This window comes from Hipposideros armiger, unplaced genomic scaffold (assembly GCF_001890085.2).
Source record: "Hipposideros armiger isolate ML-2016 unplaced genomic scaffold, ASM189008v1 scaffold_101, whole genome shotgun sequence".
In the NCBI taxonomy this organism is placed as follows: Eukaryota; Metazoa; Chordata; class Mammalia; order Chiroptera; family Hipposideridae; genus Hipposideros; species Hipposideros armiger.
In genome coordinates this window covers 2,088,263-2,103,887 of record NW_017731451.1, presented here as the reverse complement: position 1 = coordinate 2,103,887, position 15,625 = coordinate 2,088,263, and the positions used below count along the sequence as shown (strand labels likewise).

Sequence of the window (15,625 nt, the reverse complement as noted above, 5' to 3'; positions counted from 1 at the left end):
CTCTTTCTCCTCTGCTTCTTCTCCCAGGGCCACATAACTGTCAGTGAATGCCTTTATCAAAGATGCCAAAACTCCCAGGTGGCACAGAAGATGTTTCTCTGTAGCTGCCATTGGGATTAAATTAAATGATGAAAGTGAAAAGTACCTGTTGTCTAGTAGGTATCATATAAATAGTCCCTACTTCTCTATGAAAGACAGGGAAATAAGGCTAGGGAAATGTTAAGTAACCCATTTAAGTTCACAGGGCAAGAATCCAGAAGTGGGAGAAGGCAGAGCACAGAGTCATAAGATGAATTTTATACAGATAACAGGGTTAAGAGCTTAAATTTGAAAGTTCTGCAGAAAGAATCAGACTAAATCACTGAATCATAAAAAGCCTTAACAAATGTTAGCTTTCTCTTCCTCTTCCTCCTCTTGATTCTTTTTTATCATCAAGGCCATCCTCAACATCATTATTACCGTTATCAGCATTATCTCTGATGACACTGTTATGTCTTTCCTGTTAGGGTTGTAAGGTCCCCTTGGATTTGCTTTAATTTACCCCAGTCTTCTCTCCTTATTCTTAAGTAACAAGATCCACGTGATAAGTCCTCATACAGACTTAGCATGTCTCCCACTCCACTGTAAAATTAAATGGATAAAGGTATATTATTCAAGTTGCCATGGGAGACATTGTGGAATACTGAGGCATTGAGATCATATATATTCATTAACTAAAAACATTGGATTGAATGTGGAGGGTCCTGGGTTTTAGTGTCAGGTTTACTGCTAAATAATTGTATGATCTTAGATTAAAGCCCTCGCACGTCTCTGAGTCTCAGGCTTCTCATCTTTAAAATGTACTACTTAGGAGCAGAGGAAAGATCACACTGAGACGAGAATTGCAAAACCCCTGTCTATAAGGTTGTGCATTTTATAGTTATTTAAATCAGATGATAATTTCTATTTGCAACCTCCATTTAGCCAGAGGGCAGTGACTTGACTCACTCAATTCTGGGTCACGCTTGTCCATTTTTCTGGCATGGGTTGGGAATTGAGAGGTCAAATGGGGGAAGAAATGACTGACTTGTCACTACCTAGTGCCTTTTTAAAGGAACATTAAGAGTACTGTTGTTTTTAGTAAAAAAGAAAAAGTATTACTGAAACAAATTCAACTGAGTGTCTACCATGTGCCAGATACTGTGATGGGGGAAGAGTATATAGAGAAATGAGTAAGATGCTACTTCTGTTGAAAAACTTATAGCTTAATGGTACAGATTTTTAAAAATTGTGTGATTTGGGGCAAGTGTCTTCACCTTTTTGGATCTCACTTTCTTCTACTGTAAATAAGGATGAAAATGATCTCATAGGATTTTATCTTTAGACTGAAATGTATCATTATATATAAAGTGCTTACAAAAGTGCCTGACAGAGAGTAAGCACTCAGCAAATGTTAGTTACTATTTTTATTATTATTATCATAATACAAGGTGGTAAGTTCTACAGTTGATCTAGTGGATTTGGGGAGCAACAGGGCCAACATGTGGAATTTAAATTGTGAGGTGGGAAAATGACTTTGGGGTGAGACAGGCAGGGGCCAGAGCAGGTGAAGAAACATCAGCTTTACTGTGAAGACAGGTGTGTTTGAGCTGTTTCACATGGTAAAATAAGAGGGTTATGTTTTATGCTTTAGACCAATGTTTCTCAAACTTGTATGTAGTATGAATCCCTGTGAAATGAAAAACATTTTCATAGAATACCTCTTCTCATGTTCATCTGAATTACCTTTAAATATTTAAATATTTCAGACATAAAACTAGGTAGAAACTCCTTATGTCTGTGGCTTTTATACATCTTGAAAACCAAGATAAATTGTCCAAATAAAACATAAACAAAACTATAAAACTAATCAAATTCAAATTAACAGTATTAATTCAAGACAGTGGTTGATGTCTTGTTGCTACCAAATAGCCCCTTGTCATAGAGGGCTGCCTGAGTTCAGCATGCGTGTCTGGCCCTGTGCTATGTGATGACTCAGTTTGCCTTGATATCGTGCCACCCAGCCTCCAGTTGTCTGTAATGTTCCATTGACACACCATTGGCTATTATTTTCTCCTCAGCTCTGAGGCAGATCTCTCTTTATTACAAAGTGGTACGACAGGGAGTTCGTAACATGTTCAATTAACTTTTTTCTCAAGATTATCACTGAAATTAGACAGAAAATTAATATTCACTGAGAACCTATCAACCTCCCTGAATATTTCCAAGGATACCAGGGCTTCTTGAGATGCAGTTTGAGAAATTATGTTTAATATTAAGGGTGTGGTACAGTAGTAATTCACAAGGCAGTGAGAGGACTGACAATATAATTCTACATAATCAAAATATGGGTTCCCAGGCCTCACCCCTAGAGGTCCTTTTACAGTGGGGCAAAGAGGGGGTTTGAGAAGGGCTCAGAGATCCAAAGGATTTCAGGACATAGCCACACAGTCAGATTTAAAAACCGCCTCTTGATTAAATAATCTCAAAGTACAGAAACACCCAGAATGTTCTTGGTTTGGACTAATTTTTGTTTTTGTTTGAAATAGATACCCATTCAAATCAGCGGTCTATTTTGAAAAGATCTTGTGGAGAAGCTGAAGTTCACAAATATACTGAAAACACGGATTAGATGAAATTTAACTGGGACAACTTCACATCTTGGCTGTTAAAGTGAAAACAGAAACCCCTTCTCAGTTCCAGGGTCAAGCACAAATCAAAAACAGCTGGGACCACCTCCTTTTAGATGATCCAGCCCCTCTTTCTACTGCACTCTTAAAGAGCCTTTGCTTGACTTTCCATTCAACATTTCCTTTTTTTCTGCCTTGCAATGGATGGTTTTTTCAGGTTTGTCTCCTCCTCTACCTTGACTTTCATCGAGAATAATGAGCAATAGATCATGTCTGAGATGTTTCTGTGTCCCTACCCCTTCCACCAATCTGCTGTGTGGTCAATTCCACTTTGAGAAAGAATCCCCTGGATTGTCAGGTCAATTTTTGATGTAAAAGACCTCAGTACAAGCTCTTTAGAAGTGTAGAGTGTGAGGGAGGGTGAACAGAGGAGGGAGGAGAAGAGAAGTTGCTCGAAGTGGTCCTGCCCCAAAGCAGACGAGAGGCCTTAGAGAGGACCCTTACGTCTAGCACCTTTGTGGATTCAGCCTCCTATCAAAGGGAATCTAGTAACAGGTTAACAATTTTTCTCCTGCATATCACAGGCTCATCTAATTGATTAGTTGTCAACACTTAAAATAGAAGACCCTCAGAAAGACATTTGGGAAAACTGTATGGGGACAGGGAAAGAGTCCAGATTTTTAAGCTAAACTGAAAATCCAGGTTCCTTCACACAGCAGTGATGTGACTTTAGACAAGTCCCATTGTCTCCCTTAGCCTCAGTTTCCTCATCTGCAAAATGACAAAATACAACCTCCTCTTAGGGTGGTTATGAGGCTGAGAGATGAGGAATGTAAAGCAAGGATGATTTAGGAAACAATCAATAAAGGACATGATTTACTTCGAAGCCATAATTTCTAGCCAAGGAAACTAGATTCAGGGAAGTAAGCCTCTTGTTCCAGGCATACCTTATGCCAGTGGTGGAAACTGGACAAAGACCACAATGACTCATATTGTCACCAGTTAATTTTTATTGAGCATTTATTAAGTGCCAGATGCCATAGTTAAAGCTTGACAATATCACCTCACAACATTCCTGTGAGGTTGGTATTTTCATTTTTTCCATTCTGGAGATGTGGAAATTTGGCACTTAGAGGTTAAATAATTTGCCCAGGAAGATCACAAAGGGCTAGGGCTGAGAAACAAACTCAGCCAGGCAGATACTAAATCTTTTTAACACTCTATTTTTTCTTCCCATACCAGTGCTTTTTCTTCCACCCTATCAACGCAGGTCCAGCATAAGCGCGAGATTGGACCCAGCCTTGCTGTCCCATGCCAGGGCCCCCCCAGGTGGGCATGCTGTCCCATGCCAGAGGCCCCACTGTTGCGGACAAAAACCTTCAACCACATCCCTGTGTGATTCTGTAGGACAGAGCCCTTGGGGCCGAGACTACTTCTGGGGGGCCTTGCATTTGGCCAGCAGAGCTCTCCCTTAGGCCATTAATTCCCCTTATGGGAGCCATTAAATAGCCATTAGCTGCTCAATTCTTATCAGATTAAACTGAGTTTCACCTCAGACACTGAGGAGAAAAAACTCCATCCCTGCTGAGTAACCATCCTCTCAGATGCCCACTGAGTCAGAAAATGAGTAAATCAGGTGCCTCATATTCCTGGGTCCCACGGAAGGAAATACTACAAAATGAGTGTGTCACAAACGTCAATCAACTGAAAGTGATCATCTCTAGCAGTCCGTCCTAAAAGATGAAATTCCAGTGGGGCCTCAGCTTTCACTTTTCCTCCTCTTCACTTACAGCCAAAAAAGAAGAAAAAAAAGAAAAACATCCTAGAACTATTTAGCGAAAGAATTATCCATACTTTGCACAGTTAATAATCATAATAGCGATGCCCTAATATAGGTATTTTTTCTATACCACAGGCACTATGGCTTTTATGAGTCCCAGAACTACTCTTTGAGAGATAAAAGGTGTTTCCTTTGGGAGTGAAGTGGCTTATAATTTAAGGTTTACATTTTGAGCCACAGGTGGAGTTGGCGAGCCACACTCAGGGCAGTCGGGAGTGTGCTGTTGTGAGGTGAGCACAGGGCAGATGTTGGACTAGAGGCCTGGCCCGTCCCTCCTGGCTCTTCCCATTCTGTCTTTGTGGCCCCACATATCATTCTGCTGCCTACACACGATGTTGAGGTCAACATTAATGCCACTTGTGTTAAAAATAAGAAGACCTCTCTGTGAGATCTTTTTTTAGTGAAAGCCATTTTATCACGGAGAACTGTGAGCAGCTGACAGGTGGGGAGAATGGAAAATGTCTTGCCAAGACCATTCAGTGGGAAGCCTCTCATTCTTAGTTAACACCAAGGACTTTCTTATTTGAGCAGAGCCCAGAGCAACTTAAAAAAAAAGAGTGTTAGGTATCAATACCAAACAGGGATTTAGAAATTCATGGAATTTGTTTACTTTTCGGGGGAGAAGATGGTGTAAAGAATGAATTAAATAACAAATTCATGCTTTTTTCTATGTCTTTCAATGTAGTGCTCTGATAGAGGATTGGTTTCACTTCTTATTTACCAAGAAAGCCTCAGTCTGTCTATTAATTATACTATTGGTTCTCAATAATGAAGAGAGAGAGAGCGGCGTGTTACCAAAACCATCCAGAGAATCTTTTAAAAATACACATACTCACTTCTTCTTTCCCTCTCCATTTATTCTGAAATGGGGCCCTGGCCAGGACCCCTAGGGAGCATGTTGTTATATCTGTATCTGGGGCATAGGATTTGGAAAAGCTACCCACCAGGTTCTAAAATTTGATCCCCCACTCCCCGTCTTAAGAATACACTTCAAGATCCACTGAATGGGAGCATGGTAGAGCTGATAAGTGCAAGAAACAGAAAGCGTCCTTTGATCCACATAGAAAATAGCAAATTTTATTAGCCTACCTTTCACAGTTAGGTCCAGCATAGTTTTCTTTACAAATACACCGAACAGCTCCATTTTTCCTATAGCAGGACTCTGCAAAACTAGAATTGTAAGAAAATATTAGAAGCCAAGTCCATGCATCACTGAAGAGACCTTAGCTTTTGATTAGATCATCTCTACTTTGGTCCCCCTCAAGTTCAAATGGGTGAGGTCATTTGCTTTAAATTAAATCCTCTTCCTTTATGAAAGCTTAGACTGGCAGGCTCAGGCAGAAAATGCCACTCCATTTGTGAAACCATTTCCCAGGTCTACCTTGCTTATTTTTCCATAGAGGCATTTCATTATTTTTACTTGAAACAGTGGAAATTTCCAGAACATCAGATATATATTTAATGCAAGTCTAAAACACATATTTCAAAGTCAGAAATAATCAAATTTTACCTGAAATTTCAGACTTATATAATTTCCTCTTATTTTCATCACTTTCTGTGTATACATTTGTAAGTTTCCCCTTTTTTTTCTGCACTAAATCTCTTCCACTCTTCATAAACAAATTCTAAACTACATAATCTCAACAGAACCTTAATTTCTTTCATGAGTACTTTGAAGATGGGGAGTAAAGGGTGCAGGGCCAGACTCAGTTGATCAAAGTCGCAAAGCACTCAAGCAAGAAAGAGGACCCACGGTAAAATGATTCTAGTCCATGGAACCTCCCTCTCTCGATTCTTCTTCTTGTTCTTCTTTTTTAGATAATAAAAATTAGGAGATAGGACAGAAAAGTAATAAAAATATTGGCTCAGCAGAATAACTAACCATCTTAATTATTAAGGCAGGGGGAATGGGATATTACTCTATACATGTTTGGAAAATTCTACATTGACACATGAATCCATCCATGTGAGGTGGGTGTGAAAATTTTTGCAGACTTTTAAATTAGTTTTGGTTTAGGTACTGTATAATCAATGGAGTGTGACCTGCTGCTCTCACATTCCTGCATGCATCAGCATATTTACCCTAATGGTCTTCAGAGAAAAGCAAATGGATATGTTCACTTTGTTTGAAGACATTTATAAAACCAGTCAGGAAACAATATGTGCTTCTCAGTGAAAGGCAATACCCACAATTTATTTTCTCTAGCAGTTTGATTAAAAACATTTCAACAAAATCACATTTCTTTGGCTTTTACTCTTTAGTTTTGCTTGTTCTTATTCCTTAGCCTACTTAAAGAAACACTGTCAGTTTAAGAGTCCAAAACATGCACAAACCCTCATGCATGTTTCTTTGAAGATGTTTCACCCAGCAGTCTGCCCACGGCTTGAAGGACTGAAACATCTGCGGGTGTCTGGAGTCATCTGCCTTGAGCTAATGTCCTGCTGTTTCAAACAGATGACATTTTCTTTAATGAGAGCAATTACCATAGCTACTAGTAGACATAGAGGATGTCTGGCTAGCACTAAAATAAATAAATGAATCCTGTGCAAGTGGTCCCTGGGAATAGCTCCGTGACCATTGGTCTCCTTGGTGGAAGACTCAGAGGCAGTACCAGCCACTGAGGGTTCCTTTTTGTTTTTCATCAGGATTGTTTATATTTTTCTTAAGGTAAAGTCTGTTTTTGGCTAGGGAAATGAAAATACTGGGTCTTTCTCAGCCCAGACTAAAAGCTATGGCACTCTCTCTAAGTGGAAGGAAGCCTTTTGCTCTTGGGAAACCCTCAGGGATATTAAAGGAAAATAGACAGCACTGTTTGTGTGCTAAACTCTTTCAGGCATTGTTTCCTTGCTTTCTGATGTGGCTGTTGTGACTGGAAATCCAAATCTTGGGTCTGGAGGTTTAAATAGCAGATCTTTTAAAGTGTAATTCAGATTCCACACTTGGTGCCTTTCTGAGTTCAAATAATAGTCCTGGCAGTGTGACTTTTATGGAAAGTAGCAATATACATTTTAAAAAAGCTGAAGTCAATAATCAGGCCAGATCAAAAGCTAGAACTTTATAGAATCCAGACAAATTTGTCCTGTTCTGTGACCACACACTATCTCACCCATAACCCTACTCCCCTCCCACCCACCTCCATTTTTACAGTCAGTTTTTTTCCTCCAAGGAACTAACTCTGACATTTGCCACTAAAGAGAAAGCAGATCTCTCACACCTTCCCCAATTCCTCCACATTCCCACGTAATGTTCTTATAGGTGGTGTATTTTTGCTTTTGTGTTAATTTTCAGTAGGTTTTTCAACTTCAAATCTATACTAATGAGACTCCAATTTTCATGTCTGTGAATATGTATGGGACTGCAGAGCACAATCCCTTAGACCTTCACTTGCTCTTTTGAACCTGGATCCACTCACACACAGAGAGAAAGAACATGGGTGGCAGTGGTGATCCTTGATGCCTGTGGAAACTGTTTCCTCTTGCAAGGCAGGACGCTTACTACTCAATTAGCATGTTTCTGCTTCAATTATTTGAAAGAATTACGTAGCCTTCAGAATAGCTTCTCGATCAACTGAAATACTGGATAATCTAGCTCAAAGGGTAAAAGATCATTTGCTTTAGGAGCTTCACAATACTGCTGTATTTTGAGCTATCTTCATGAAGGTAGGTTTTTTTTTTTTACTGCTTTATTCATTGCTGTGACCAGTGACTGGTACATGACTGGCACATAAGTGCTTAAGAGATGCTTTTGAGTGTGTGTAGACAAGGCTTCTTGGTCCATGAAAGGAGGTTCCAAAAGTCTCTTATCTCAAGACATAATTGTCAGGTAATTTAGATAAGGAAGTCTTGTCCTAATAATGGGGCAAAAGTGCAAAAGTTGGACAACACAATTAGAAGGAAGCATTTGGGACTGCCTGTCGAATTCTTTAGTTAGTTCCTGAGGAAAATGGAGTTCAACCCTTATAAACCTGTTTTGAACAGATGCTGCTATATAACACCTTTGTTTATATGGACAAATGAATGAAACCTGTTATTATGAAGTTGGAGGTAAATATATTTAACACAATAACTACACCATGTTAGAGAATAGCTTGCTAAACATCTCATCAGATATGATTAAGACTAATATTTGAGAGCAGAATATTAATGAATAATGAAAGAACACACCTAGATGAGGTAAAAGGAACTCATAAATCAGGACACACTTGAGTGGAAATAACAGAACATTTAATGTTTGACTTCTCTGCTTTCAGTCTCAGTACCATCCATTTTGCACACATTATTAATATCATCAGACATGAAAAATCACAAGGCAAGGGCTGAGGCAGTTAAATGATTTCTAAAGAAAGATGGGGCTGTAAAACATCTGACTCCTTCACTGACTGTTGAACCCATCAGAGAATTTGAATAAATCATAACCTATTAGGTGAAATGTTAGTTGATATTAGTGTTCAATTAAGGGAAAAAAATAGGGGGATATTTGGTGGTCATATTTTCTCTTTATAAGAAAGTGTGTGTGTGTGTTTGTGTGTGTGTGTTATTCAGGTCTTTTTTTAGTTATTTTATATACATTGTTTAATTTAATTTTTACAACAGCTATTAACTAAATATTACATTCAAACACTTACAATAGTACCTGACATAGAGTAAGCAGAATACAAATGTCAGAAAAAATATAAAGTATGTGTTACTAAAGCTAACATTTACCATACACCTTTCCATGTGTAGGGCACCAACCCAAATGCTCCACACACATTATCTTAATCCAACTCTATGAGGCAGATCTTATACCAACTTTGATTTTACTAAGGAAAAAACTGAGAGCAGGTAAAGGAATGAATGAATGGAGCCAAGATCTGAATTGAGCCTCCTTTGGAATCCCATGGAAAGTGAGACCATGTCTGAGATCACACAGCTATTAGGTGCCAAAGTACTTTCATTACTCTTTCCACTTGTGGTATAATTTAAAAAATAATTTTACACACATACACACAGGGTACCAAAAAAATGTATACACATTTTAAAAAACAAATAAACTATTAAAATTGTAATACTCAGTATATACTGATAACAAAAGATGAATACAAGTTACGTTTGACTTCTGCAATTATAAGAGGTGCTATACTGGGGGTGCCAAAAAACTGTATACAAGTGGACACTTTGGTCAATATTGCTCAAGTAGTAGTTCGCCATAATCAAAAGTGTCTGGATGCTGATAGTAACCACTTTGAGCACCCCTGTAATTGCAGAAGTCAAATGTGGCTTGTATTCATCTTTTGTTATTGGTGTATATTGAGCATTACCATTTTAATATAGATTTTTCCTTTCTTAAAATGTGTATACATTTTTGGCACATTTTGTGTGTGTGTGTGTGTGTGTGTGTGTGTGTGTGTGTGTGTGTGCATTTTATATATTTGTTTTTTGTCCCTTATCCTGACACAGAGCTCCTAAGATCTTTGTAATTTCCTGAGTGACAATATTGCTTTTTGTTATTCATGAGTCCCTTTCAATCAAACCTGAGTTTATGCTAATGCAGTGACTCTTGATGGGCCCCTAAGTAGCTTCTGGGTGGAGGCTGGTCTGCCAGAAGAACGAACCACATGAATAGAGGGTTGGAATTTTCAAACCATCCCCTCCCACTGGTGAGGAGGTGCTGAAGATTGAATTCAATCACCAATGATTTAATCAATCATGACTATGCAATGAAACTTAGATAAAGCTCTTGAACAACAAGGTTTGGGACACTTCCAGGTTGGTGAACACATTGATTTTCTGAGAGGGTGGTTCACCTGAAGAGCAAGTACAAAGAAGCTCTGTTTCCTCTCATCTTCCATCCACACCTCGCCCTACACATCTCCATTTGACTGTTCCTGAGTTGTATCTTTTATAATAAAAATAATTGTAAGTACAGTGTTTTTCTGATTTCTGTGAGTCATTCTAGAAAATTACTGAACCTGAGTTGGGTTGAGGGAACCCCTGAATTTGTAGTTAGCTAGGAAGAAATGTGAAAAGCTTAGGGACCCCATTTGTGGCTGGCTACTGAAGTAGGACTGAGCCCTGAACATATGGGGTCTACATTAACTCTAGGTAGCTAGTGTCAGAATTGAATTGATTATAGGACACACAGTTGGTATCAGAGAATTTGGAAAACTGGCTGATATTTGGAAAACCAAACACCACCACATCACTTTAACTTTACATTCTGTCATTTTGAAGCCAATAAAATGATTAATCATGACTTGATTAGTGGATTTATACATATTAGGTACCTGAAAAGAATTCCATTATTTCCATTAAGATGTATTTCTACTCTCTTTAATTTTTCACTCTGGTCAAGACATAACCAGAACTAAAAATTAATTTTCTTGGAAATCTTCTATGAGCTGATTAGCCTAAAGCATGCATTCTATTTATCTGTGTTCTAATTCTTATTGAAAAGCTTAGCTGGCTGTCACATTTAGGGGAATGTCTACTCTGTGAGAGTCAGAAGAAACACTACTACTGAAAATACTGGATTATAATGAATTTGTTGGCATTATCAGTTGTGTTCTCTAGGTCAAGGGAAAGCCAAGAAAAGATGAGACTAGCCTTGCTTATACAACTTGGGAGACTTCAGCGTAGTCTTATGATGTACCCTAATACTTTGGGAACAGAGTCATTACCTGTACTGCAAGGGCTTAAACTTCTCTAAAAGTGTATTTCGGTTAGAGACCTTCCCTATATCTTTTCCAGTCTCATCTCAACATGAGGTACTCAGTTTCGACTGTGGAAAAACCTTAGAACTCTGGATAGGGTCAAAAAAAGGGTGGCGGGGGTGGGGGGGCACGGTAAGCAATAGAAGAACCATCTTCCTTTAGCACTTACTTGGCCACGTGGGGCAGGGGACAGGGGCATGGCTGGCAGAAACGGGGTGGTCCCCTGATGGAATCTCCGATATAACCATTTAGACATTTCTCACAGTGCTCTCCAGTTGTGTTCCGGCGGCAGTGCTGTAAGACAAAAGGTAGGAAAATTGACAAAGGCACAAAAGACATTTTATAGACTGTAAATCTGGGGATCAAGCAATACTTCAGGAATAGAGGATGTCAGGCTTGACAGAATAGATGCTGCGCATAAGTACTGGTGAACAAAAAAACCCACGTTGGCCCCAGTCAATGCTAGAAAGTGTATATAGTGGTGCTTAACTTCATCCTGGACTTCTCTGTGTGCATTAGCAGCATGGGTCTCTTTAGAGTTTGTGTGCCAAGAGGATTATTCATCAGTTGCTTATTTTAATTCAGAATGATAATCAAAATGATCAAACTCTGGATGTTGTAGAAACATCAACTTACTGACTTGGAAAAAATATAAAATGAAAAAATAAAATGACCCTGGTGCTTATCCATGACAGTGGGAACAATTAAAGAATTTATGGGCTTGGAAGAACACAATGTGTCCATTTGTTGGACACAAATGAGTGGAAATTAGATAAAGTATATTCTGATAATGAGTTGATATTTTGAACAGTGACATACAAGAAAATGTAAGCTGATTTATTTGTATTTCTCCACTTATTGTGAGGAATTAGGAGAAAAAGCACACAAAAAGGTTGATTCTTCTGCCTAGCATGCGTGTTCATCATTCAAGATCTTTACCAGGTCTCAAAAACTTCTAGAAATTCCTTCCTGATTCTCTCCTCCTTCCACTACCCACATTGTACTGTTATCATCTACTCCCAGCCTGTGTTCTTTCACCACTGTACTGCCATCAACTCGAATGGAGTAGGTACTCATAGCTCTTTGTCCATTTGATGGGTTAATTTCTGACTAGTATACCATAAGAGGCAGTGATGCCAGTCCACTGATAGTTTTTCTCCAACTGGGCTGGGCTGGATTGCACTGGTCAACACGATTAGCACTATGGTATTTTCAACTTTACTTTCATCAGAGTATAAAGTTGAATAGGGTTTTCAGTGAAAAATTATACTGTTAGAATTAGAAAGCCATTGAAGAAGCACCCTCTTGTTTGAGCAATTCCCTTAGTAAGAGAATTACACACAAAATGCATAGAAGCTTCCACAGGACAACTTTTTTCCTAAACAGTGCTCTGTGAAGGAAGACTTGGGATGGCAAGATAGGGCAGTAATAGGCTGAACTTTGAGGTCTTTTGTCTTTATGTTTTGTATTGAGGTTCAAAATAAAAGAAGAGTGAGGCCCTGCTCTAAACATTTTACATGGATTAACTTATTTAATTCTCACAATAATTCGAAGGTAAGTTACTATTTTCTCCCCCATTTTACATATGTAAAGATGGAGGCACAGAGAGGTTAAATAAATTGCCCAATGTCATGTAGATTGTCGGTGGCAAAAGCGAGATTCAGACTCGGGCAATCTGGCTCCAGAGGCCAGGCTGTTTGTTGCCACGTTCTACTGCTTCTCTTGTGTTTTAGAGAAAAGGCTCCTTTCCCCAAAGAGGCATAAAATTACTGTAGTAGAAGGTCTCAGATTATTTTATGAACAGTTTGAGCTTCAAATGAAGTATCACACACTAGTTAAAAGAGAAGAATCCTCTTGTGGGTGACAAGCTATCCTGGTTGTACACTTTTTTTGGCATTTGATCAGCCATTATTGGTCCCAGGTTGGAATTATGTTTGAATGGAATTTAGTTCAGACTGCCTGACAGATCAATGAGAAACCGAAAAATAAAGTATGATGTGCAGACAATAGGATATTAACATAGTTCTCTCACGGTTCTTAATACTGTGTCTTGTGTTAAGTAAGCTGTCAATAACTATTTGTTGGGAAAAAAATACGAAAGAAAAAGTGGAAAAGGGTGAAATTAGTCAATTAGTGTCTGGAGCAAATAGAGGAAATTAACATGTATTCAAAGCCAGCTAAAAACTGTGGCAATCTCTTATCCCAAGGAAAGCCCATGGACCTTGCCCAGCTCCCAGGAATCTAAGCCATAAGCAATCTGGCGGGGCTACACATAGACTGGTGTCAAATTTGTCTGAGTCCTTGTTGGACAGACGAAGACCATCTGTGCAGGCCATTCTTCGTGCCTGAAGTGCCTATTAAGTTGCAAAAATGAGCTAATTCCAAATTTTGTCCCCTTATGGCTCAACAGATGCTTTGGCTTCCTTGTCAGGGCTCTACTTCTGCCATGGCAGCCACAGGGAGCAATTACCCTCAAGAGCAAAGCCACCAAATATCTCTGACCTCTACATGTTCAGAGTGCAAACATGGGCTTTCCTCATCTGCCTCCTTTTAAAAGGTTTGTTACGAAATTCCCTCACAGGCATTGATGTGCATTCTGGGAGATAGACAGAGAAAGTGCTGGAGGCAGGGATTATCTCTTCCATTTTCTAGCTGGTCAACTTTGAGCAAGTCACTTGACCTTTCTGAGCTTCTATTCCCTATCTGTAAAATGAGGATCTGTACTAGATGGCCTGCAGGTTTTCTTCTAGCTCTGAAAATCTTGTACTTTGAGATCGCAAATATCCCTTTACCTTCAATGTTCTGCCATTTAGAAAAGAGGGAACAAAAAAAATGACAATAATTAATAAATATGTTGAAGGAGAAGAGTTTATTTTTAAATACAAGTGACCTCATTGAAAACTGAAAAAATGTATTCTGCATCTTTGGCCAGTGGTGAAGAAAACTACATGCAGACAATCTATTGCAGATAAGTTTTAGGAATAGCATTTGGGCACCAGCTATAGCTCCTTCACATGATGTCTCTTCCTGATGTGGCTACAGCAGCAGCATAATATAGGAAGAAGGCTTGAAAGGATCAATAAGCCTTCATGTGGTTTGTCACATTCTTTGTGTAAGACGATGGTCATTCTGGATACGTGGTTCTCAAAGCATGTCCAGGGAGGTGAAAGCTACATTCATAATAAACTAAGATTTTATTTTTCTCTTGCACCCTAATTTTCTCATATGTGTAAGGTAGAGTTCCCCTGAGGCTATGACACAAGGTATCACCACAGATTGATGCAGAGGCACATATGCGATCCAGCTGCCTTCTATTAAACCAAACATTAAATGTATTTTCAATTTGTAAAATACGTTTATATTTTATAAAAACGTATTATAAATGTTAAGATGCAATGGATTTATTACTGTTATTTTCAAATAAATGAATAGGAAAATATTATTAAAAGTTTTTCAGTTTTAAATTTCAAATGCGGAAAATACAGATAGATATAGCCACACAAATAAAAACTCTGGCAGCTTGAATAATTCTTACGAGTGTAAAGGGTTTGTGAGACCAAAATGCTTGAGAACTGCTGCTCTATCTAGATCAGTGCTTCTCAAACTTCGCTGTCTACACAAATGCCCTGGGCATCTTGTGAAAATGCAGACTCTGATTTAGGACGTCTGGGGTATGGCCCATGTGTCTGCATTTCTAACAAGCTCCCAAGTAACGCCAGTGCAAGGATCTAGAGAGAAACACCTCGCATAGGTAACATTGCTTGCTAGTTACTCAGCATTGGATCTGAGCCTGAGTCCTTAACATAACAGAAAGCACATTTTATTGAAATGAAGAGTGATCCAAGTGTCTCATAAATTTTAAAATGAAAGATGTTTGCATTTAAGTTAGTTATTTTATTAACTAATTCATTCACTTAACAAGCCTGGATTAAGCTGATATGACAGACAATAAGTAACAGATGTGACTGTTACTGAAATGAAGAAGAGGTGGTCCCTGCCTTTCAGTAGCTCACAGATTTGTGAAGGAAACAGAGAGAGAAACAAAGCATAACATAGTGTGCTGGTGCTCTGACTGAGGTATGCATAAAGTACATTCCTGCTGTGGGATGGAGAGAAGGGAAGGGTCCTAACTCTTCCTGAGAAAGCCAGAGAAGCTTAATAGAGGTGGTGACATTTGAACTAGGCCTTGAAGGATGAGTGAGAACTTTCAGGCAGAGAACAGGGGAACACAAATTCAGACACAGAGTAGGAGAGTACAGAGTGAGTTTAGGTGGCAGAGAGAAGCTCAGTGGGGCTGCAGTAGAAACTTCTGAGTGATTTTAGAAAGGTGGATGCCTCAATTGGGTGTTGTTTTTTTTTTAAAGATTTTTTATTGGGGAATTGGGGGGATGGGAACAGTGCTGGGGAATTGGGGGAAGGGGAACAGACAAGTTGCTGTTGTTTTG

General features: G+C 38.9%; 1 protein-coding gene across 4 annotated transcripts in view; it reads right to left on the bottom strand.

Moving 5' to 3' along the window:
- LAMA4 (laminin subunit alpha 4) overlaps nt 1-15,625 on the bottom strand; it is a 138,141-nt gene that overhangs the window by 80,745 nt on the left and 41,771 nt on the right. For all 4 annotated transcript variants that reach the window (XM_019646366.1, XM_019646365.1, XM_019646364.1 and 1 more), the window contains exons 4-5: nt 11,350-11,474; nt 5,578-5,658 (exon numbers count right to left, since the gene is read on the bottom strand). In XM_019646366.1, the coding sequence (XP_019501911.1) occupies nt 5,578-5,658; nt 11,350-11,474 (206 nt within the window). The remainder of the gene's footprint in view (nt 1-5,577; nt 5,659-11,349; nt 11,475-15,625) is intronic.